This window comes from Carassius carassius, chromosome 35 (genome assembly GCF_963082965.1).
Source record: "Carassius carassius chromosome 35, fCarCar2.1, whole genome shotgun sequence".
Taxonomy (NCBI): domain Eukaryota; kingdom Metazoa; phylum Chordata; class Actinopteri; order Cypriniformes; family Cyprinidae; genus Carassius; species Carassius carassius.
Window position 1 is genome coordinate 24,979,798 of NC_081789.1, and position 25,898 is coordinate 25,005,695.

Consider the following 25,898-nt stretch of genomic DNA (forward strand, 5'->3'; position numbering starts at 1 on the left):
CATACAGGCGTATGTCAAAATATACGTTGTATTTTTAAGATAGTGGAAACAATTTGGAGCAGGCATTCTTTTAGACGGCTAACATTTAAAGGGACAGTACCAGAATTAAAAAAAAAATCTATCTAGGGTGTACTTTATACAGTTTCGAAGAATTAGGCAAGTTTACGAACCATAAATATTAATAAATAAACAAATAAATAAAACTTAATACAGTAGTTGTTTTGTCCTGGATGTTCAAAATTCAACAGTAATAAAATGGAGAACATAAATAGAGTTCTTGACGCTTTCAAAGAAAGTCAAATGACGTTTTCTGCTAAAATTTAAGGGACAGTTCACCCCAAAATAAAATACTTTGTGACTATCCAGTGGAAATCATAGAGGCCTGAGAGGCCTTATTTTCCTGGTTTGGTTTATACAGATTTCCAGCTATTAAAATAAACCTAAACCAAATTTTAAAGTTTAATTTATTACAATTAAAAAGGATTTTTAATATATAGCTTTATTTATTTTTTCACCCTGAAATGGCAGTACAAAGCACACAGACATGTGATTATTTTTTTTTAAATACTTATGTATTTTAAAAGTGTGTGGATGCGTGTCTCTACATTCAGATTTTACAGTGAGGTGATTTTGCAGTACAGGTTTAGAGGTTAACATTTACAAAAGTCATACAAATGCATACACTGCTACCTTATAGGATGTATAGCAGGGTTATTTAAATCTTGCCCTGGGGGGCCAGTGCAGAGTTTAGATCCAACCCTACTCAAACACACCTGAGCCTGTTCATCAATGTCTTTGGGATCATTAAAAAATCACAGGTAGTGGGTTTGATCAGGGTTGGAGCTAAACTCTGCAGTGAATAACCCTTGAATAACCCTGATGTATAGTTTATACATCAATAATAATAACACATTTCAGCGTGATAATAACAATAACAGCGGTTCACCAATACTTCTGAAATATTGCCTGGATAATAATAATAATAGCAGTAGTGCAAAAGCAATCATTTTCACAAGTAAAAAAGCATTCAAAAGTTTGGGATCAGTAAGTTTTTTATTCAGCAAGGACCCATTAAATTGATCAAAAGCAACAGTAAAGACATTTAAAATATTATAAAATATTTATATATCAATTAAATGCTGTTTCAGACTTTCTATTTATCAAACTGAGCATATTAGAATGGTTTCGGAAGAAATGTGACAGTTAATTGTATTAAAATTTCACAATATTACTGCTTTTACTGCATTTTTGATCAAATTAATGCAGAGACTATACCTATAAAAAAAATAAAAAAGTGAAAATCATGACAACCCCAGACGTTTGAATGTCAGTGTATCTAAAATCTCAACACTAAGAAATATTTCTCAGTAATAAAATCTTGCATTAAAATGTGTGCTCAACCATAGTGCTGTTGCCAAATTTTTACTAATCACTTTTGCTGCATATATAAATCATAGGACAGTAGGGTCCAAAAGTCTGAGACTTTTTTACACCTTTACAAAAAGAGTTAAAATAATTAGCTTTTGAAGAAGTTTTAAATAAAGACATTATATGTTATATTATGTACTATATCGGTGTCTAATCAAATGACGTTGATCATTGATCACGCTCAGATTTTCCTGCTTCCATTGAAGCTCAAGACGCTCTTTGAAACATTGCAAATCATGCAGGAGTACATGAGCATCAGGTTTTGATCATGTTATTGATTAAAGAAAAAGGGAGACAAACCAAATACAGAGAGATTTGTAAGGAAAAGCATTTTTTTAAAATGCAAAATCAAAGTATTATCCCTTTTGGACCCCACTTTATGTCCACTGGAATGATTGTGGTAAGAGGTGGGCAGTGATTCAGAGTGACCTGTCCATTTCCTTTTGTTCCCTGAGACTGACATTGGTCCATCTCTCCAGATCCTGTCTCTGAATCCATGAAGATCTAAACAAACAAGCATCAGGAAGACTAGATTGCAGTGGACATGTTCTTCACGTGCTGCTTGTGTGCATCAGGTGTCCAGTGCTCTCGAGGCGTGAAGAGAACAAGCTCGTGGAATGTTCTAGAAAGAGCTGATGTGTCTAAAACATGGGAGCTCTAGATGATCATATTCTAGAACCACGTTCCTGTAGAATCTGAGGGAAAACAGCAGAGGATTTACATAATACAACAACGGATTATTAATCTGCACTAATCTACGGTCACCAATACCCTTAAACACAACAGCTATTTTTTTTAATAATGTACTATGCTTACTATTGCTGAAGAATTATAGTATGCACATTACAGGTCAAAGGTTCGGGGTCTGTAAGACTTTTAAATGGTTAAGTCTCTTCTGCTCACCAAAGCTGCATTTATTTGATTAAAAATACACTAAAATCAGTAATATTGTGATAGTATTACAATTTAAAATAACTGTTTTCTGTTTGAATATGATGTAAAATGTAATTTATTCCTGTGACCAAAACTGTATTTTCAGCATCATTACTCCAGTCTTCAGTGTCACATGATCATCAGAAATCATTCTAATATGCTGATTTGCTGCTCAAGAAACATTTCTGATTATTGTCAATGTTGAAAACAGTTGTGCTGCTTCATATTTTTTATGGAAACCATGATACTTTGATAAACGGAAACCTCAAAATAACAGAATAGAAAATATTTTAACATTATGAATGTATTTTATTGTCACTTTTGATCAATTTAACACAACTTTGCTAAATAAAAGTATAATTTTTTTTACAAATTTACTGACCTTGGCTTTCTCACTGGGTTGAGTGTTGCTGCTGTTTGATTGGTTGTGCAGTTCCTTAGAAACAACACACAAGAACTCCGCCTGATCTTCATTACCATAGTTATAGGAGGATCCGATATTGACCAGCTACACAAAACATGAATGAGAGAAATGAGTTTAGCAACTATTTTCAGTCTCAGAGTGACTATAGATGAGTAAAGGAGTAGTTCACCCAAAAATTAAAATTTACAGAATACGTACTCACCCTCAATCCATCCAAGATGTACATATAGATGAGTTTATTTCCTCATCAGAACAGATTTGGAGAAATAGCATTCCATCACTTGCTCACCAGTGGATCCTCTGCAGTGAATGGGTGCCGTCAGAATGAGAGTCCAAAATGCTGATAAAAACATCACAATCATCCACACCAATCCAGTCCATCAGTTAATGTCTTGTGAAGCAAAAAGCTGCATGTTTGTCTGAAACAAATCTATCATTAAGTTAAGACAGTTGCTTTTAACTAAAATAAGCAGCTTTCTGCTTCCCAATAACTGATGGACTGGAGTGGATTACTTGTGGACTATTGTGAAGTTTTTATCAGCTGTTTGGATTCTCATTCTGACGGCACCCATTCACTGCAGAGGATCCATTGGTGAACAAGTGATGTAATGGTACATTGCTACAAATCTGTTGTGATACATAAACAAACTCATCTACTTCTTGGATGACCAGTTTACATGTTCAGTATATTTTCAACTATTCCTTTAAAGCGACAGTCCACCATAAAATGTTGCTGATTGTGCATCACTGGAAACATTTCCCCTGCCTTAACTCAGGTTTGACTTCAGTGATAACTGGTCATAGAAACATGACGTTTGGCATATTTTTAATATTAACAAGAATGCGATTGCAGAGCTATTTGTGATTTACCTAATTTTGGAGCTTGACTCCATTGGTTGAAATGGTCATTTTAGGTGAACATTCCCTTTAACAAAAATACAACAGGGTTCACATAAATTGTTTAACATGCTTTTGAATGCAAAGACTCGGCCCTTGTTATAAACATGTGAACACAACAATAAACATGCAGAACGTGTGAATCACCAACATCCACGCAGGGGACAGCATTCACTGTGACCATTGCAATGAAAATCAGCATGCAGTGGTTATTGGGAGGACAGGGGATCATTGGACACACCTCTCCACTGTGGGCGGGGTGAGTTTGGCTTGACTCCTCCCCCTTCACCTCTCGAGACACAATCAGGAAAAACTCTGACTTCTGGGCCCGCCCATAACCTACACTGACAAGCTGCAACAACCAATCAGAGCGTAAGGCGGGGCCTGCATCACACACCACAGGTCAGCTGAACCGGTGTGAGCAATTCTGATTGTTGTGGAGCGTGAATGATCAGAAGAACTAAAGCCGGGTTTGATTTACCTGCTCAAACTTCCATCCGTCTGACATGGTCGAGACCATCTGAGTAAGTTCTTCTTCTTGACACTGCAACACTCTGTAAACATGCTTGACTGGCGTCTGAAAACAGAGACAAGGATGGAGGAATATGTAAAGCATCTGTCTAGATAGACAGATAGATAGATGCTTGGGCTAGCTCTTTTTCATATAATGTTATATGTTTATGTATATTACATTCATACATTTTTAAGTCCATTATACATTTTAAGTGTCTTAAGGTTTTAAATATTATCCATGACCTCTGTATACAGAATATTTTGAGTTAAATGTAATTTTATGTGTAAAGTAGATTAGTTGGGATAAATTATTGCTATTGCAAATTATTGCAAGTAGTTTTAATGCTTTAAATATAAGGGACATATTTTGCTCCATCAAGTAAAAGTAAAATGTACAATGTTAGCCAAAGTTTCTAGCAGCAAAAATAATCAGAATTCAGTCACAAAACAGTCACTTTCTCTGAACCGAGAATACATCTTTTGACATCAATGCATTATTGTGCCAGTGATATTACTGTCTTTATATGATGAACAATTGTTAACTAAAACTATTAAAACCATATTTGATCACTGAAATAAAATATAAATATTAAATGGGAAAAAAATATTAGATAAAAATTATGAAATGTTGGCAATGAAAACTGAATAATAAAACTGAACTTAAAGTAAAATACATTAAACATAAATAGCAATATTCCTTAAAAAATAAAATAAAAAATGTCAAAAGCACATAATAAAATCACTGAAAACTAGACTAAAATAAGTATTAAAAATAATACTAAAAATAACTCAGTTTAAAGTCTGTTTTTATCTAAAAGTAAATCTTAAAGGATTTTATTGTAAGTGTCAGAGTGAACTGTGTGTTCCTGCTTCCTTACGTGTGTCGTCTTGGCTTCTCTTTCACTGATCTTTTCTTTGATGAGTTTTATTAATGATGTGATGTTGTAAAACTCTGCCTCTTCAAGAGCTCCTGAGACACACACACACACACACACAGAATGAAAACTACACAGCAGCAATCACAGTCTCAGTCATGTCAGTTTGACTGTGGATGTGTGTCGTACCTTCCTCCGTCAGGTTCTTGTTGAGGACCAGCTTCCCATGTCTCAGGTAATTCAGCACAGGCCCGAAATACATGGGATCCCTATCAATCAAATACGCCCCGGACTCATCCTAGAAATCAACAGACAGAGAAAGAGAAAGAAAACATTATATATATATATTATCTAGGATTTCTAGGATTTCTACTGTGTGTATATATATATATATATACTGTGTATATATATACAACCCGAATTCCGGAAAAGTTGGGACGTTTTTTAACTTTTAATAAAATATAAACTAAAAGACTTTCAAGTCACATGAGCCAATATTTTATTCACAATAGAACATAGATAACATAGCAAATGTTTAAACTGAGAAAGTTTACAATTTTATGCACAAAATGAGCTCATTTCAATTTTGATTTCTGCTACAGGTCTCAAAATAGTTGGGACGGGGCATGTTTACCATGGTGTAGCATCTCCTTTTCTTTTCAAAACAGTTTGAAGACGTCTGGGCATTGAGGCTATGAGTTGCTGGAGTTTTGCTGTTGGAATTTGGTCCCATTCTTGCCTTATATAGATTTCCAGCTGCTGAAGAGTTTGTGGTCGTCTTTGACGTATTTTTCGTTTAATGATGCGCCAAATGTTCTCTATAGGTGAAAGATCTGGACTGCAGGCAGGCCAGGTTAGCACCCGGACTCTTCTACGACGAAGCCATGCTGTTGTTATAGCTGCAGTATGTGGTTTTGCATTGTCCTGTTGAAATAAACAAGGCCTTCCCTGAAATAGACGTTGTTTGGAGGGAAGCATATGTTGCTCTAAAACCTTTATATACCTTTCAGCATTCACAGAGCCTTCCAAAACATGCAAGCTGCCCATACCGTATGCACTTATGCACCCCCATACCATCAGAGATGCTGGCTTTTGAACTGAACGCTGATAACATGCTGGAAGGTCTCCCTCCTCTTTAGCCCGGAGGACACGGCGTCCGTGATTTCCAACAAGAATGTCAAATTTGGACTCGTCTGACCATAAAACACTATTCCACTTTGAAATAGTCCATTTTAAATGAGCCTTGGCCCACAGGACACGACGGCGCTTCTGGACCATGTTCACATATGGCTTCCTTTTTGCAGGATAGAGCTTTAGTTGGCATCTGCTGATGGCACGGCGGATTGTGTTTACCGACAGTGGTTTCTGAAAGTATTCCTGGGCCCATTTAGTAATGTCATTGACACAATCATGCCGATGAGTGATGCAGTGTCGTCTGAGAGCCCGAAGACCACGGGCATCCAATAAAGGTCTCCGGCCTTGTCCCTTACGCACAGAGATTTCTCCAGTTTCTCTGAATCTTTTGATGATGTTATGCACTGTAGATGATGAGATTTGCAAAGCCTTTGCAATTTGACGTTGAGGAACATTGTTTTTAAAGTTTTCCACAATTTTTTTACGCAGTCTTTCACAGATTGGAGAGCCTCTGCCCATCTTTACTTCTGAGAGACTCTGCTTCTCTAAGACAAAGCTTTTATAGCTAATCATGTTACAGACCTGATATCAATTAACTTAATTAATCATTAGATGTTCTCCCAGCTGAATCTTTTCAAAACTGCTTGCTTTTTTAGCCATTTGTTGCCCCCGTGCCAACTTTTTTGAGACCTGTAGCAGGCATTAAATTTTAAATGAGCTAATTAAGTGGATAAAAGTGTAAAATTTCTCAGTTTAAACATTTGCTACGTTATCTATGTTCTATTGTGAATAAAATATTGGCTCATGTGATTTGAAATTCCTTTAGTTTTTATTTTATTAAAATTTAAAAAACGTCCCAACTTTTCCGGAATTCGGCTTATATATATATATGGGCCAGACTTCTATCCCACAATAAAAAAAAAAAGCATTTAAATATTTACATTTCAGATGTTTACTAAGATCCTTCTATTATCTCTTAAAACCCACAATAATATTTCTGATATAAATATGCATAATATATATAAAATCGTCATTTATTAGGTACTCTCAGTTGGGATGTGTGTGTCCTGAACCCTAAGCCATAAATTTCAATTTATGAAAAGGATATTGAAATAATTTTTATATTTCCCCCCTGAAAATCTATGTAAAAAAATGTTCATGTCATGTTTTAGTCCATTTCATTTTAGGTTCAAAGGCATCTAAAACTGTCACTACCAAAACAGCCACTACGGAAACAACTGGTAGAGCTTTTGTTGTTGTTTTTTGGTATTATCCCATTTAAACTGGTACTACTGAAACAGACACAGACACAATCTAAACATGTCATCATTGTTTCGGTAGTGAGAAAAGGGAACACAATCCCCATATTTGGGGGAAATAAATTTTTAGTACAGTTACACATTTTTTTTAATTTTTTTTTACATTTTAGTATGTTTCAGCAGTGTTTTTGTATACGAGTTAAAAATGCAAACGCGCTACCAAAGCATTACTGTCGTTACTGAAAATGTGCAGTCACTACCGAAACATGGGATGTTTTTTCAAAACTGAATTATCAGCTAAGATGTTATGATAGATTTTGGTTCAGTATATATTCAGACTAATGAATCTTTAACTTTAAAATTGGTATGATCAACTGTTTGCCTTTTACAAAGAAAAATTTGTAAATTAAAAAAAATTACAACAAATATCATAAATTAAAATTGAAATATTGTTAAAAATTATTTTTTTATTGATTTAACGCCGATTTATTTTTAATAAGATAGCAAAAAATATATATTTACCATTTAGATGCAAGCAAAATCTTATTAGGTCAATATAACCCTTCTAATGAAATTATGTCTACTGTGTTTTGGTAGTGTTAAATTTGGCGAGAGGACAAATATTCCATAATGGTCTGAAAATACAATATGAGAATTAACTGCAAAATTAGAAATGTGTACATTGGATAGCATACAGTTTGCACACATACAATTTAAAAAAAAAAAAAAAAACTCTAACTCTAAACCAATTTTGTAGAATGGCCCATGAGTGAAAACCAAGTTCTAGCTATTATTTCAAATTTTTGTTTCTATTTCAGTATAGTGTGCGAGATAAGAGAAGCATTAGAGGAAAGAGAGTTTAAACATTTATGCGTTGTGCGCGTGTGGGACTCTGCATCTCTGTCTGCAATGGCACGCAGGCCACAGTCATAAAAAAAATTTACACACTGCCTTCAACCAGGACGATTCAAACCAAACCTGGAACAGTGTGTGAGTCTGAAATCACCCTTTTTATCAAAACTGGGGCACAAACGGCGTGGAGTGATTTCCCAGAGCCTTAGAGACTCCTGCTCTTTACAGGGTTAAAGCCTATAGAGAGCAGGATTATTCTGGATTAGGGTTATTTTGAGATTACCGCCTGAGATTTGAGAGATGAGAGGAGGTGAGACAGCCGGAGCTGCGCGAGCCCAAAACAATGTGATGTGCGCTGTGCAAATGACAATTTTTTATTTTGCCATAGTAAAATGATAGCATAAATGTGCACTTTAACTAATCATTATATGACAAGGTTTAAAGAGGAAGTGTGTAAGGTTTGTCGCCTTTCAAGTTCAAACAAAATAACACAAATAATTACGGTTTCAAAATAAGTTTCCCAAACAAATTGCCCCGCCCCCATCTGGCATTGGTTGAACTAACATGTGGCCCCGCCCCCAAACCAATGCCTTTGGTTGAGACAATAATCTGGTCCAGTCGGTACATACTTTTACTTTTACAAAAGAATCAAAATACATATATTTAACTTAGTAATTATCTCTGGATGTTATCATGAGATACTTTTTAAGATAAAGTTTTTTAACAAATAAATATAAAATCTAATTTTTAGCAGTAAGATGTAATTAGAGTTTAGGAAGTTATTTTATATTACATCTTTATTTCTTATCAGTTTTATTTCTACTTTTTTAAAGTTTTTTATGTATTTTATCAGTTTTCTGATATAAAATAGTTTTTAAACTGGTTACAAAAAAAAACTTTTTATAGCACTTGAACTTTAATGTAAATTCAAATAATAGGCAATATTTAATAATGTAGACCACAGACACTTTATTTTTATAAAAAAATATGTATTTCATCCATTCAATGTCACAATAATGCTGTTTTCTACTCAATTTTCAATTTTAAAAATATTTTTAAATACAGTGTTTGATATATTTGATCAGTTTTCCGATTTAAAGTGGTTGGATAAAGAACAACGAATTTACAACCGTAAGTTGTCACTTGATTTTACACTGAAAAACTGGAGCTGGTGTACTCATACTGAAGTCTGTCATATTAATACTATTACATCTACTACTGTTTTTTACCAATTAATTTAGCTGTAACCACATTGTAAAAACTTTTAAATGTTGAAAATAAAACAGAAAACACTACTTTTTCTACTTGAAAATTTCACAATTAATTTAATGCATTAATTTGTAATTTATTGGGAAATTTACTAGTAATTTCTGAGTGAAACGAATTTTTCACATAATGCAAATTCTTAGGTTAATTAGCAATTCCTTTACAGTGCATTTTCTGGCAGCAAAATACAGGTTCAAACTAGATTCTAATATTTTGGGGAACAATATAAGACATATATTGCATCAGGAGCCTTCACTTGAAACCTCTGACAGTGATCTTTGCCTGAAGCGACCCGTGCAGCGTAACCTTCCACCCTGATCTCTGACACAGCTCAGGTGTCATAAGCCGGATTGTGTCCAGATTACAAAACTGGGGCAGATGTGCGGATGATGTCATCGCAAGGCCACCCCAGGATGCCCCAGACCTACAAGGTGCCACCATCCACCCGCATCCACCATCTTCCCAGCCATGAACACTCAGAGAAGAACAGAAGAGAGCTTGTTCTGGGTCTGGGAGAGGAGGGGTGGAGCGGACAGTAAAAGTGTGCTTGTTCGTGTCCATTTGACAGGAAAACAACTCTAGACAAAAACAACCATCTGGACAAGCCCCAAACTACCATAGAAACAATACAAATAACTCTAGACAACAATATAAGCGATTATTAACCTATGACGCGAAATACTCATGACCCATTTAAAAGAAACTCCTCAAAATTGAGAAGAAAGAGATCTTTTGTCTTGTGAATAATAATAAATATACAAATTAAATGGTCTATTTATTTATTTTACAATTTAATGTACAGCTTTCAGTTTTGTTTACACTACAGCTTCTTAACATTGTTTAGAAATTAAACACTTTTCTTTTAATGTTTATATATTAATTATAACAGTATCTCACATTGGCTAACAATAGGTTTGTATAAATAAAATTACATATTTTCACAATTAAGTTGCCTAAATGTCAGTACAATAGTATTATTTAAACTTTAAATGAAATGGGTTTTACAGAGGCTGTATTTGAGTCTTGTTTCACTGCACTCTACTTTTCCCAGCCATGCTTTATAAATTACTTATAGATTAACTAAATAAATAAATGGTCTGTCTCATATATTACGTTTTAAACCACAGTAGAATAAGCCAATTGTTCTCTAAATTAAATAAATCAAAGTGTAGTTACCTTATCAGAATCGAGGTCTGGCTCTGTTTGGCACAACCGGAACAGGAACGATTTGGGATCCCTGCAGAGCGTCTGTCTGGTGGTCAGAAAATACGTGCCACCGACGTTCAAACGGACCCACGTAGAGGATCTGTGGTTAAAGGTCTGCACCGGAGCCGGTCGCAGACAGACGTGCCCGCTGATTTCTCCGTGAGAGTCGGTCATCCTGCACTCGGTGTTCCGCTGAAATGCGTAACGGTGACCGCGCGCCTCTCCAGTGACCAACAGACGGCGCAGAGAAACACCCCTCACTTTTGTTTTTAGGCTCAAGACACTGAAAAGCCACGCGCTGTTGTTATTTGAGTCATCTAGACCCACTGTAGCGTTTTGCGATCGAATTTTCAGGGATTCGCATTCTTTTGAATTGATACTTTTCAATTGATTCGACCGAAGCGCTTGGGAGTGTTTGGGAATCACTCATCTGTTACAAAAAATTTGTTTAGCAGTAAAATTGGTAGACGGGAAGAATATAATAAATAATGAAAATAACAATTTAAATTATTTTATATATATATATATATATATATATATATATATATATATATATATGTGTGTGTGTGTGTGTGAATAGGTTGAAGCGAATCGTTCGAACGAACCGATTCGACACAAATATTCGGATTCATCAATACTATAGATTTCAAAAATAACATCTGGATTTTTAGCCGCGTGAGCAGCCTGTCTAAACAGCATTTTTTTCTAGATCATATGATGCCTGTGATTCGTAAATGCCCAAAGCCCATATTGGTGTGGAAGGCTGCACGAACAAATGTGAAATTCCTTGTGTTTACTACAGAGGGCGGTAAATTCGTCTCTTAACAAGAGGGTCTAACTGATTTCCCTATTTGCAAATCTGACTTGTAAATAACACATACAACAATATATATAAGTATGTGTATATATTTATACATTTATTTATAATGTTTGAATATTACATTAACATAAGTTTTTTTCTTTATGCAAGAAATCTTCCTATCGGGGAAAAAAAACAACTTATAAAATAACAAAATATTATATTTACAAAATAAAAATACAGCTGTTCAAACAAATGGAGGAAAAACAGAGAGACTGTGTTTGTTGGCCTAAAACCCTACATGCTTTATTTCAGTTCTAGGTTTTGCCCAGCGCAAAAGGCTGACAAGAAGAATACAGACATTGCCTACAAGGGCCCCACACACAGACACACACTCACGCACACACACGCGCGCACACACACACACACACACACACAGACAAGCGGGGCCGTGCGCACACAGGCATTAAATTATCAGAAATGAGCCAATCACTGCGCAAATAGAAAATGTATATGATATAGTAAGAAAACAAAAGCAGTAAAATATCATAGTTTACAATAATTCTTCACATTCAAAGGCTTTACATATTCAATACATACACAGCAAGGCCCTGGAACATGACTTCAATCCAAATATGCTTTCATATATTAGAATTTAAATAACACAGAAGCCAGGCCAGAACGGAGCGGCCCAATAACCTTATACAAGAATAAAAATACAAAACCTGGATCTTAGAGAGTCACCTCTTTACTCACCTCCCATTTGCAATATTACATCAACTGTACATCACAGTCATCTGTGACCGATCAGGAAGACACGCGCACACACACACTCAGTCTGTCGTCTCACTCACTCCACGGACTTCCTGTTAAAAACGGCCAAATGAGAGGTGCCAAACACACACTCACGCACTCACATGATCAGATTGCCCCTCCGTCACAAGCCTCCAATCAGCAACGCATACCGTCACAATGCAAGAGCTTTAAAGAAAAACAGCTAAACTTAGTCGGGGGCCAAAGGGGTGACGGATTACCCTCTCAAACCACATCACCCACATGGCTTTTGTGGCGGTGTGGTGCCATCTCCCATGCGTTTTGAAGGTCAGGTGAACATGCTGAGATGATGTTCGACACTACATCCTCCAATCGGAATCAGCAAGACCAGCTACTGCAGCCAATAAGGGTAAAAGGACCCGCCTTAACTCTAAACGCAGACTAAAGCAACACACTCCCATTTAAATATCTGAAAGTAAAGAGCTGAGCGCTTGTGAGCGTCGAGCGAGAAAAGTAAAGAACGTGTGCACTTGTTTCGCAAACAGACAGGTAGAGATTGCATGACTTTTAGTGTCCATTACCTGCATCGCATGAAATCGATGGAAAGATTCGCGTAATCGTCTAAACGTGTGGTTTTCTATGGCTTGCCTGCACGACATGCTGACCACGGCCTTGCTGCTTTTGGTTGTGAAGACTCCACCCTCGGTGTGCGAAACAACTGAATCCAAACAGAGAAGGTGTCTGGGAGTGACGGGACTAATATATGAAGAGACAGAAAGACAATATATAGCTGGAGAGAGATGTCTCTACAGGGGCGTGTCCCTGTTCTGTGATTGGCTGGAGGGGTGTGGGGGGTCTGGCCAAAGGGGGAGCGCTGTAGTTCTATAAGCTGGGGCTCTGGTGTTTGTGGTAGATCTTCCTCCAAACTTCCAGGATTTTCTTGCACCATTTGTCGGCGTTGCCGCTTGGGTCCATTAGATAGTACGTCCGGTTTGGCTAAGGCAACAAAGCGTGGTCATTAAATATCTGGTTTAAAACATGCAAATGTGGTATGAGGAGATTGTGATTGGGCTTACCGTGTGAACAAAGAAGGTTTTAAAGTTCTTCGCTTCAGGCCGTAGTTCAAGTGACCATGGAATCTCCCCTTTCAGAACTTTATTGACTGGATCCACATAGTATAGGTGAGGACCCTCGGTCAGTAGCAACTGCCTCCGCCGTGCAAACAGACCCTACACATGTACACAAATGGAAACATGAAACGCAAAAAACACAACTCTTTTACTAAAGTAAGTTGATCTCTGCATCCTCTCTTATTGCTTGAGCCAGAGGTTCAATAAATAATGCAAACAAAACAGGGACTTGCGTGTCCCCCTTTCCAGGTTAAATGTTTTAGATAAATGTCCATTAATCTATATCCTGACGGCTGGTGAGGAATATAATATTTTAATACACTTTTTGTTCAAATCTAATCTTGCCAGAACCTGATACAAATAATCCCATCCAACAGAATCAAATGCTTTCTCAGCAGCTAGACTCATCAAAACCATACTTGTGTTTTCTGTCATTATATAACTAATCATATGTAGCCTTCTCCTTAAATTAACCTGTGCCTGTCTACTTTGTATAAATCCAGTTTGATCTAGATCCACCAACTCGGGAACAATGCCCTCCAATCTCTTAGATAAATTAGATGCAAATCATTTATAGTCCACATTTAAGAATGATATCAGCCTATATGAGCTACAATCATCCGCATCCTTTCCTTCCTTTGGGATGATTGAGATGACTTCTTTCTTTCCAAGACTGTGGGATTTTCCCACCTTTTAGTATATAATTAAAGCAGTTAAGAAAGAGTGTGTATTATTTGGGATCTGAAGGTTTTATAAAGTTCAGGCAGATAACCGCCTGTGCCCGGTGCTTTATTAGCAATTGAATTTGTGCAATCTACTTGTTCCATTGTTACCAACAGTCACTCACTTTGCGTTTGTCCACTGGGCCCATTTTTAAGATGAGGTTATTCTCCACAAACTGGTGCCTGTTCAAAACAAAAGGCCAGAATGCTTACAGAAAGCATACAAGGATAGAAAGTCACAGAGAAAGACTGTATGTGTGTACCATGGGTTTGCAGCACTCTGCTTGTCCAGTAGGACCCGTTTCTCTTCTTCGCTGTATTGTAGGTCGAGCTCCATGCTATTACTGTCCAGCTCATGAATATGTATAAATTGATCCACACTAGGGGAGGGGTTATATGTAGGTTGACTTGTCTCTACTTTCAAGGGAACTGAAGGGGCGTGGCCAGGCTGTGCCACCTGCATACAACTGAACTGGCTCAGGAGATCATCATACTGAAAACGAACGAGAAAATTAAATTAAGAATAATCCCATTTTCATATTATCTGAGGAATAATCTACATTTCATATTTTCTGTTGACTCACGTTTCCATAGCAGTCCTCATCATCCTCAGACATGGCAGGCAGATACGCTGTTAGTTTGGGGGGAGTTTGCAGATGGATATCATCCCAGCCAACTGTCTCAAAGAAAGGGTGGGACTTCAGCGGTCCGTAGCCGCCCATCTCCTCACAGCCAATCCGCTTGCAGGGCTCCAGTGACTGTGAAAACAAGACACTAATGAGTGCACAGCTGATCCACACCTACACTATAAACAAAGATGATTAAATAAAGCTGACCAGAAGTTGTTCTACAAGGTCCTTAGCTTTGGGGAAAAATTTCTCAGGAAACTCGTACTCGAGTTTTATAATCTTCTGAAATATTAGATACTCATTCCTGTGATGGATTAAAAGAAAACAATGATTAGTGGCTGGAGGCTTACACTTCATCACATGAACAAAGTAGATGTTAGGGATGGATTATGATCATCCACCAGTCAATTAGTGAGGTTAATAATAAGTGTGCTGCACTGTCAAAATGCACTGTAAATATTGCAATTTAAAACACGTCTGCATTCTGTTTCTTTTTTAATTACACTGTTGCCATTTTTCTCTATTTATGTACACTCCTGTTAAGGTTTGGGATGAGTAACATTTGTCTTAAAGAAGAAATGCTTTTATTTCAGCAAAAAGCGTAAATTGATTGATTTGTTACAAAAGATTAATATTTCGAATAAATTCTGTTTCTTTGAAGAAGCATTTACATTGATAATCAGAAATGTTTCTTGAGCAGCAAATCAACATATTAGAATGACTTCTGAAGGATCATGTGACACTGAAGACTGGAGTAATGACGCTAAAAATACAGCTTAGATCATAGGAATAAATTACATTATATTCAATTAGAAAATGTAAATTGTAATTACATTTCACAACACTGTTTTTACTCTATTCTTTCAAAACATTACAAACATTCAATTTTACACTTGTTTATATGCTGCAACTACTCTTACAAATATTATCATACTAATAAAACCCTTTATAACATGGTTTCATTTGTTAATATTAATGCATTAGCTAATATGACAACAAACAAGCATTTATTAACTACATACATAACTAACATTAAGTTATATTGATTAAATGACACTTGAATTAAACAACCATAAAGATAATAATGAACAAAAGGAATGAATTATCATTAACCTGAATTAATGTTAGTCACTGATAGTTCATAATAAAGCATTAACTAACAAATAAATTAAATCTTTTTAAAAGTGTTACTAGCACAATAAAATTGCAACTTTAATTCTATGCTGCTCATCTAGCTGTTTTCTGAACACAAGAAATCATTGTGTGTAAACACATCATAAGAAACATATTTGTTACATCTGAAAATTAACTAACCCAGCTCTGAATGGCGGCAAACCAGCAACAAGCTGGTAGATGATGCAGCCTAATGCCCAGAGATCCGAACTGCAACAAGAAATAAGACAGTTAAGACAAGTCTCTTTAGCCAAACCCTCAAATAAACCTCTGCACTTGGTCTTGCTTAAAATGTCACCTGCATTCTGAAAAAAAAACACACTAAATAAACACAGCGACAAACAGCATCTCTGAATTAGGTCCGGTTCATTACCAATGAAAGCATTTGAACTGCACACCATGAAATATTCATCAGCTGTGTTTACCTCTTGCAGGCAGATTTCTCAGTCAGTAATTCAGGAGAGACATACTGAGCCGTACCAACAAATGAGTTTGCTCTTGCTGCAGGGGAGACATCAGAATGAAAATATCACTTAGTGAAAGCACTGTCATAAGAGGTTACTTCTATATAAATGTCGATTGTTATGTAGTGTATCTGTGTTTTACCCTGTTTGCTGTCAGAGGACAGTTGTTTGGCCGTGCCAAAGTCTGTTATTTGAATGTGCATCTCCTCACTGAGCAGAACATTCTCTGGCTTCAGATCTCTGCAACAAAACCACAATAACACATAACTCAATGTCATGCAATCAAAAAAATAAAATAGGACAAATAAAATGATTGATATGGCACTTTGAAGACAAACCTACTGACCTGTGGATGATGCCCTTCTGATGCAAGTACTCAAGAGCACAAACTATCTCAGCGGAGTAGAAACGCGTGCAGGTCTCGTCAAACGAGCCTATTTTTCGAATGTATTTCAGCAGTTCGCCATTTTTAGCGTAGCTCAATCCAAAATCTGACAGTGCATTCAGGAAAGCATTCAATTAAATGCAGTGTTGACATCAGACAGGTCTTGTGTAGTAATTTAATTGGTCAACATTGTGAGATGAATGCCATTGAAAGTAGTGTCGGTTAGATTGTGACAGTTAAACAAATGTACTGATAGTCTTCACAACAGAAAAGACACGTTTTTTTTTTTTTACAAAAAATAGTGTGTAATATATAATTAAAAAGTTGACCCTGGATCACAAAAACAGCCTAAAGTCTCTGGGGTATATTTGTAGCATTAACCAAAATTATCGGTCAAAATGATAGATTTTTCTTTTATGCCAAAACTCGTTAGGATATTAAGCAAAGAAGATATTTTGTAAATTTACTACCATAAATTTATCAAAACCTAATTTTTGATAAGTAATATGCATTGCTAAGAATTCATTTGCACAACTCTAAAGGCGACTTTCTCAGTATTTTTATTTTTTTGCACCCTCAGATTCCAGATTTTCAAATAGTTGTATCTCTGTAAGTATTGACCGATCCTAATAAAGCACATATCAATGAAAAGATTACTTATTCAGCTTTCAGATGTTGTATAAATCTCAATTTCTGGTTTTGTGGTCCAGGGTCACAAATATTCTATATATAATATTACCTAATCTAATGTAAAATAAACTGCACCAAATATTAAAACTCCCATAGTAATATATATATATATATATATATATATATATATATATATATATATATATATATACACATAAATCTAAAATATTTTTATGTATTTTTAAAAATAAGTATAAGAAATTATTACAATTTCATCACAAATCAAGAGAACGTCAAATTGCACTGTTTGCTAGCAGAATGTGAAAGAACATACTGGCTGTATTACACTTCTGTTTGAGCAGAATCTCTCCAATGTCTTGCTTATCTCCTAAAGACATGCCAGTTTTTTCAGCTCATCTGGGCTTTTCCGCAATGTAGAGAAAGTGCATGCACACGATTGCCAGGTATGGAAGAAAATATATAAAACTCTGATTGAAGGGTTTAAACTCTTGAAATCTGGCAACAGCAACTATGAAAGCTTGTGGAGGCTTGTTCACAATGCCAGAGAACGCCAAATTAAACAAACTTTTTCAAGATAAATAACCAGGGGGCAAAAATCACAAACGATTATGCTTAATAAATCAACAGAATCAGAAATCATGATTAAAATACAATTCATCCTGCAGCCCTAATATATTACACAATAACAATGGTTTAGTGAATTTTCAGGCAAATATGATGACCGCCCTTCTGTGCTCTCTAGATATGATCACTGAAAATTTATATTGCTCAACCATTAGTCATGTGAAGGATACACAGCTTCTCTTCATCCTGAAAAGTGAAGTAGAGCTTGACAAAGAACGAATGATCTAGTTGTGACATGATGTCTCGTTCTCTCTTGACATATTGCGCTTTGTTCTCCTTCATTATATGCCGCTTTTCCAGGATCTTAACTGTTAAAACACATGGCAACAACACTTCTCAGTACAGGCTCACATCTAGAAGTTCATATCAAAAGTAATACAGATAAACAGAATGCGTATGAACTAGGGCTGTCAACAAATATTCTAAATTCGAATATATATTCGAATAGTTTTTAAAAAATGAATTTCGAAGGTGAAAATTAATATTCGAATTAAAAAAAAATGTGGAAGTAGTAGAGGCGTGGCTGTCTGCTTTGCATGTGGGTGCGCTAGCGCGCCTGAGGGTTCAGGGACAGGTCACAGGAGTCGCACTGTCTGGCACAGCATCACTGCTGAAAGTTGACGCGTCTTCATGGAATATGACAGCAAGTGCAGAGCCCAACTCGACCGCAGCAGAGAAAGCGAGGTAAAATTGTTGACCCGCGAGATAAAGTTGTATGCAAGCTATTCAAGATACAGTTAGCATACCATTCAACCACTAGCAACATGAGGTCACATCTCAAAAATGTGCACCCAAATAAGCATGGCATAATGTGTGGAACTCCAGCTAAACAGTCACGTCTTGACACTTAACGTTACTTTGCATCGCCCGCCACAAGCTCTTTGTCTGCAACACGACAAGAGGCCATAACGGATAAATTAATTTCTTACATTTGTAAGGACATGAGACCGATCAGTGTCGTGGATGGGGCAGGCTTCGGGGAGTTCTGTCAAGCAATGGAAGCGAGGTTTGATAATTTATCGTTTCATGTCAAGGAAAAGTTCCATGTTTACCACAGCACAGCTCGCTCGGAGCATTCAATGCCAGTTCTATATGCTGTAAAACTTCAATTAATATTAATAATATTTGTTTCAATCACTGAATGAAGCCTGCTATATTTGGGACAGAATTCGCGACCTTAAATTGCTTGCACAAAACTCTTGATCAGCACTGAAAAATGTGTTTGTTCATTTAAACCATTATGCGCAGAGAACGTGAGGGTGAGAGAGCGTGAGGTCTGCAGTCTTGGCCATTAGTTGATTTCCTTGTTTTTGTGTAGGTAATACGTTGTCAAATATGTTTAAACTTAAATAGACTACCTATACAAGTAGTTATGTCTCTTTGTATTATTTTGTCCTGTTATTGACGTAATGCGCGTCATTGACAACATGCGCCACCAGATGTTCGAATAGTTCGAATATTCGTGTTTTTTTTAGAGGGAATATTCGAACGTCATTTTTTAGCAATTTTGACAGGCCTAGTATGAACCACAGGCTGATGGTATAATGACTTACTTGCATACTCTTTCCCCGTCGAGTGCTCCTTTGCTAAGACAACCTGTAAGTAGCACAGACAGCAAAGGTTAAAGGAGTAATACTAGTGGAGGTACATCAGATGTGTATTGATGTGTGCATGTCATACGGTTGAAAAAGAGCCTTCTCCCAATATTTTGCCGAAGCGGAAATCCTCGGGTCTCTTTTTGCGAGGCTGGGTGGGCTGGGGGGGTGGAGCCTGTCCCTCCATGCTGCTGCCGTGGAGACGGGGCGTGTCCTGCTGGCCTCTTACCATTGATGGACAGGAGATGAGAACAGAGGATCGGAGGGGTGCAACATCATACTGATGAGAGGCAGACAGAGACCAAGTCTCACGTTACTCAACTACTGCCTCTGATGAAATTACTACATACTTTATGACATTTCAAACTTTTTAGCACTTTTTTAAATATTTAAATTATAATTATGTTATTTATTATTTTCTAAAATTTTCAATATCTAAGTTTATAGAATATTTACATTAAAATTAAATAAAATTCTAAAAGTTTAATATATACAAATATCCTTTAAACTATATTAATTTTGCTTTTACAATAATTATTTACTCATCTATAAACTCATTTTTTTTTAAGTATTGAGAAATATATATTAAATTTGATGTAAGGCTTCTTGCATGTGTGATGTCATTACTGTAAATGAATGTTAAGTGCAATGACATCCCTCAGATCTGACACTTAAGCAGGACAAGAGCATATGGTTTATGTATCAACACTCTAGATATTGATAATTAACAATTATAAGGCTCACCTAAAACACAAATGATTACCTCTAAAGCTTTTGATAAATAAAAACAGTGTCATCCTGACTGTAGATTTTCAGTTCAAGAGCATCCAAACACAGTTATCACAATATATAATTATTTTAAACTAGGGATGGGCGTTTTCCACAAATATCACATTCGAATATTTGAGCTCACAAAAAACGAATATTCGAATATTCGTTTATTTAAATTAAGTTTAATGAGTTAGACGTTATTTTTCAGCAACATTTGTTTTCGTCATTATGAACAAGCTTACAATAAGCTTGAACATTACACATCGTGTTTTGTAGCTGAAAACCTTTAACAATGCGTGCAAACAAACAAAAGTACAGATTAAAAGCAAAAAAAAAAAGGGAACAAAAAAATCGTAAAGCAGCCTGCAGCAATTAGGCTATTGTACAGAATGTAGCTTACACTTAACTTTTAAACTGTCAGCAAATCTTTTTTGCTTTTTTTTCTATTGTTTCAAATGTTCTTGTTAAGAAATACGGGCATGTAAACATGATTGGGGGAAAGTCGGCTCCTTAGTCTTTTAACAATAAGGCCGACCGCGGAGAAAACGCGCTCTGACGGCACAGACGTTGGCGGGACTCACAAATAACGGTGTGCTAAGCGAATACGTTTTGTGAAGCGCTTCGTGTTTTCGTTTCACCACTGAATGGGATCCTCATCTGGTGGAATACATGGCTCCAGTAAGAACTGTTCCCACTCGTCTCGGCTGGACTCTCTGTAATCATCGCTGGAGAACTGGCTCAGCCTTTTCCAACGAGTGGGCATTGCATCCTCTTCATCGCTGGTGACGCACCACTTCATCAAGGAAAATGTTCTGATAATGTTCAAAACAGGTTTTTTTTCTTACTTCTCTCATGTTTTCGTCCAGAAACCTGAGATGTTTGTGCCGAGGGTCTAGGGCAGACGCGAGAAGAGGAGTTTTTACTGCATTCTCCAAGTTAGCGGTGTTTATTCGTTGCTTGAGAGATGCTGCAACAATGTTCTTGGATCACTTTCTGTGATTCTCCACGGCATATTTGAAGTACTAGAAGACCGCAGTTCTTTTAGGGGGCGTTTACATATCGCGTCTTTTGCATGCTCAAGTTCGTTATTTCCAATGTAGGGGGGCGGTATGCGCGCTCATAATGGAAGCGACGCGGTCGCGATGCGCACGCGGTGCGACGCGGTCCCGTTTTTTCCAGGCGCGTCTGAACAGCATCAAGTTAAAAACATCTCAACTTTCAGAATGCCGCAAGCGCACCGCAGGTCATGTGACAAGAACTAAACATTCAGCTTCATCCTTTCCCTTAACAACGTTGAAAGCTCAGCCAAGATGAAGGGACAGCTGATCATAGCTGTATATGGATTGCCATTTTGAAATAAATTTAGTAGCAGAGCTACTGAAAGCGATTTTTTTTGTGCTGCAAATCCATTTATCCTTTGCTGAAATTTCCGCGTCTTCATGGAGAGAACGCGTCGCCTCAGGAGCGCTTCTGCCCGAGCACTTTGGAAAGAAGGAGAAAGCGGAGCGCATAGCCTTTTCCACGCCTTATTAGGCGCGATATGTGAACGGCCCCTTAATCATTCATTAATTAATCATTCATTTGCTTGCATACACCTTCAAATATGCCGTGGAGAATCACAGAAAGTGACCAAATCAGGTTTTATTGTGAACTTTTTTTTTTTTTTGCGAAATTCGAATATCATTTTTATTTATCGAATAATTAGAGCAGAACGAATATTTGAATGTTCGACTATCCGTGCACATCCCTATTTTAAACAACTTAAATGTGTGTCTATGCTTAAATTACACTGGATATAATAGTGAAATTCTTAAAAAGGGAACTAACACACAATGCAAATCCATATGCAAGGTCTTTCTCACACATTATTGGATATAATAATCACTAGTTTCCTGTAACTACAGCTCACATTATTCATAATCAGCATTCCTACACTAACGAACTTCAAAACACATCTATAAAACATGAGTCACACGTCAACAAGAACTTTGGTCAAACCTCCAGCAATAATCATGTTAACTTCCCTTACCTGCTCTTTGCAACCAATGCAGCACACTATTAACTCATAGCACTCACTGAGGCTCATGCAATATTGATAATAATCACAGAAATAACAGACCAAAGTTACTTTGCAAGATCAAAGCATGTTTACACCTTTATAAATCTACATACACAGCTTAATATGATGTGCCTATGAGCCTGATGATTCACTAATCATATTCATAAGGGTTTTCTCAGAGTAATCTATATAACGTTATACATAATAACAATCAACTGTCAAAAACACCTGAGAAGGTGAAACCTTAAAAATCTCAAAGCCACTTTACAGGCCGCAACTCGAGTCGGTTTATTTCAATAGAAATAACACACTTAAATATACAAATGATAACACAGCCATGTTTCTAGACAGCTATATATATACAGCACTGCTAATTAAAGGTTATAATGACAATCTGACAGCAAATATAGACGCAAATTAGGCAAAATAACCTGAGGCTACTTGTGCTAAAAGCGCTACCGACTCAAAAAATGCTTTTTAGTTTATCAGAGACTCAAGAACAAGCGTTTATCTAATTAATTCTTAGACACAACGTGATTCGTGTAGATTTACAGCAAGTTTAAGACGAGAAGAAGCAAACTCCTATGAGTTAGCGGTCAGGCTAACGGCTAAGAAAACAAGCAAGTTCATTTGTTGACAGAATTAGCTCGCAGAGCTAACACACAACACTATGAGCATCTCCCCACACTGTTCTTTTAAGAATATCAACATCGAGCCTAATAATTCATTCAGAAATCCCTGTGTAAATTAAGATAAGAAACAAAAGTTGACACTTCCTGGTTAAAAGACTGGCGCTTGTTTTGAGGACTAATGACGCTAAAATGCTAAGCTAAAGGCTCGGGTCGCGAGCGTCCCGCGCCACCCCCCTAAAAAACCGCCGTTACACGCAACGTGCGCGACGCGGCTTCGAGCCCGAGCTCCCCAGACGCTGGTGGTACTCACGATCTGACTCGTGGCTCTTGCCATGGAAGTTTTCCGTGGGTAATTTATTTGGGATTAAATAATTGTGGAGACTGGAGTCATGGCCGCCCTCTCTCTGCGCCTTCGTTTCACGGCTGTGACGTCACGCCACAACAACGATACTGCAGTCGAGAGGGCGAAAAAATACCGCGCGCCCCCAAACGGCGAATCCCAAAAAATCCTATGTGATGTACTTCTTCTTCTTCTTTTTTTCGTTTAATGGCGGGTGGCAACCAGCATTATGGTGCATTACCGCCACCTACTATGTTGGAGTGTGGGTCAGAGTTTTCCTTCCCTTGAGTAAAAAAATTAATAAATAATAATAAATACAGCTACTACTAGTAATAATACTAAAAATATTTCCTGTCCCTAAATTCTATTTATCAACCCAGTTTCTCTCAAGTAACAGAATAACTTCCCTACTTCAATATCAAAAACATTTTTTAAACTTAATTCTTCCTGGTCAAACTTTCTACTTTCCTCCCTTAATACTTCCCGCTCTCTATAGAATTTTTGACAATGAAGAATTACATGCTCAACTGACTCCTCTATTTGACAGTGATCACACACTCCTGAAGGGTGCTTATTTATTAAGTACAAGGTTTTATTAAGCCTAGTATGTCCTACCCTTAGCCTTGTCAAAATGTTCTCCTCTTTATTGTTTCTTCTGGTTATCCTTCCTGTTCCCACATTTTGCTGTAATATATAGAGATGTCGCCCTGTGTTTCCTGTATCCCAACTGTTCTGCCATTCCTTAATGATGTTTCGTTTAATTATTCCTTTTGCTTCAGACTTACTGAGTGGAACGCACAAGACCTCCTCCTGCATCAGCGCCTGTTTTGCTAATGCATCCACATCTTCATTTCCTTTAATCCCTCTGTGTGCCGGAATCCACATAAATGTTACCTGCATGTTCATATTTTTAATTCTAATCTATGTGATGTAAGAGTTATGGAAGTGGTTTTGCAACTGTGGATCAGGAGGTCCGTCCGTCACCCACATTCAGTAACTAGTTGCATGTACAATTTACTTAATTTAATTACAAAATAAGGTATCGTTAACGCTTTATTTTAAGGTCTCATTGTTACACGTTACAAATACTTATTATTATAACAATAAACTATGCATAATTATATGCAAGTAACCCTTAGTCAAACTCTAATCCTAACCATATAGTCATGTAGTTACTGCTTATATTTTGCTTTAAAATATAAAAAATATTTCTTTAATTGATGTTATTCTTGTATGTGTGATGTCATTACTGTAAATTAATTTTAAGTGCAATGACATCATTCAGACTTAAGCCTAACTTAAGCAGGACAAGAGCTATGGTTTATGTATCAACAATCTAGATTTTGATAATTAACAACTCTAGTCTGAAAAAATGATTACCTCTAAAGCTTTTGATAAATGAAAACAAGTGTCATCCTGACTGTAGGTTTTGAGTTCAAACACAGCTATCACAATTAATAATTATTTTAAACGTGTGTCTCTGCTGAAATTACACTGGATATAATTTTGAAATTCTTAAAAAGGGAACTAAGGGACTTTGCGAAGACACACTACTAATCAATATGCAAGGCCTTTCTCACACACTACTGGATATAATAATTACTAGTCTCCTGTAACTACAGCTCACATTATTAGATGCCAGTGTTTCCTGTCATAGCTCTGCATAGATTTGATTTTAAAAACAGTATCATAACATAATTGACATGTTTGAAAATGATTAACAGTTCAAAACATTAGTAATTTAGAAAAGTAATCAAATGTAATCAGTAACATTACTTTAGTAAAGTAATTGAAATAGTTACACTACTTATTCAATTTTAGAGAGGGGAACTTTTAACCTGTAACCTATTACCTTTCCAAAGTAACTTTCCCAACACTGGTCACATTTAAATTACTATAACATCCCCATAACATACTTGGCATGGTTTTTTGGACACCGTGGTAATAACATGGTCTTTAAAAATAAACCATGGTAATGATTTTTCTAGGAAGTCTAGGGAAAATATAGAGAAAAACAATGTAAAAATGTAAATAAATAAAAGAAATAGAATCAAAATAATGACAAAATAAAAATACACAAATAACATTAATAACAAAAGTGAACAACATAGTCATATAGAAAATATTTAATTATATAAAATTATACTAATTTAAGTATGAATAATAAGCTATAGTTAGTAGAAAATCATTTAAATATTTAATATTTTCTAAATATATTTTAAACAGATGTACAATGTAAATTTTCACAATATAAATTAAGCCTTTATACATAATATACATATATAGCTGTCTTTTAAATTTTAGGATGGGGTCCCTAAAACAGGGATGATCATATTTGGGTACATGGCATCTAAAATATTGAA

General features: G+C 36.3%; 2 protein-coding genes and 1 long non-coding RNA gene across 4 annotated transcripts; all 3 read right to left on the reverse strand.

Annotated features, from left to right (window-relative positions):
• Window positions 1–481: 481 nt before the first annotated feature.
• On the reverse strand, window positions 482–852 carry LOC132115770 (uncharacterized). The gene is made up of 2 exons (XR_009425562.1): window positions 606–852; window positions 482–567 (listed from the first exon to the last, which is right to left on the reverse strand). It is a non-coding gene; the product is annotated as an uncharacterized LOC132115770 (long non-coding RNA).
• Window positions 853–1,312: 460 nt separating this feature from the next.
• LOC132116333 (BTB/POZ domain-containing protein KCTD5-like) lies at window positions 1,313–11,119 on the reverse strand. 2 transcript variants are annotated; one of them, XM_059525128.1, is made up of 7 exons: window positions 10,758–11,119; window positions 5,260–5,368; window positions 5,074–5,165; window positions 4,164–4,259; window positions 3,924–4,034; window positions 2,744–2,869; window positions 1,313–2,123 (listed from the first exon to the last, which is right to left on the reverse strand). In XM_059525128.1, exons 1-7 carry the CDS (start codon window positions 10,959–10,961, stop codon window positions 2,094–2,096), a joined length of 768 nt encoding a protein of 255 aa, XP_059381111.1. In that variant the 5' UTR covers window positions 10,962–11,119; the 3' UTR covers window positions 1,313–2,093. The 2 variants fall into 2 exon arrangements, with proteins under 2 accessions (XP_059381111.1, XP_059381112.1); XM_059525129.1 differs by lacking the exon at window positions 3,924–4,034 and having other exon boundaries at window positions 10,758–11,116.
• A 747-nt stretch (window positions 11,120–11,866) lies between these two features.
• Window positions 11,867–23,680, reverse strand: LOC132116335 (3-phosphoinositide-dependent protein kinase 1-like). Its single transcript, XM_059525130.1, has 14 exons — window positions 23,506–23,680; window positions 19,819–20,013; window positions 19,692–19,734; window positions 18,309–18,446; window positions 16,825–16,969; window positions 16,621–16,718; window positions 16,440–16,515; window positions 16,156–16,224; window positions 15,049–15,145; window positions 14,797–14,970; window positions 14,476–14,705; window positions 14,338–14,395; window positions 13,437–13,589; window positions 11,867–13,356 (listed from the first exon to the last, which is right to left on the reverse strand). Exons 1-14 carry the CDS (start codon window positions 23,527–23,529, stop codon window positions 13,243–13,245), a joined length of 1,614 nt encoding a protein of 537 aa, XP_059381113.1. The 5' UTR covers window positions 23,530–23,680; the 3' UTR covers window positions 11,867–13,242.
• Window positions 23,681–25,898: the final 2,218 nt, after the last annotated feature.

Excerpts from the sequence above, each read along its gene's own strand:
- LOC132116333 (XM_059525128.1), bottom strand. The coding sequence starts at position 10,961 with ATGACCGACTCTCACGGAGAAATCAGCGGGCACGTCTGTCTGCGACCG. Across the intron at positions 5,369-10,757 it reads CAGACCTCGATTCTGATAAG|GATGAGTCCGGGGCGTATTT; the intron begins GTAACTACACTT and ends GTTGATTTCTAG. Across the intron at positions 4,260-5,073 it reads GAGAAGCCAAGACGACACAC|ACGCCAGTCAAGCATGTTTA; the intron begins GTAAGGAAGCAG and ends CTCTGTTTTCAG.
- LOC132116335 (XM_059525130.1), bottom strand. The coding sequence starts at position 23,529 with ATGGCAAGAGCCACGAGTCAGATC. Across the intron at positions 15,146-16,155 it reads TTGCCGCCATTCAGAGCTGG|GAATGAGTATCTAATATTTC; the intron begins GTTAGTTAATTT and ends AATCCATCACAG. Across the intron at positions 14,971-15,048 it reads ACCTTGTAGAACAACTTCTG|TCACTGGAGCCCTGCAAGCG; the intron begins GTCAGCTTTATT and ends TTGTTTTCACAG.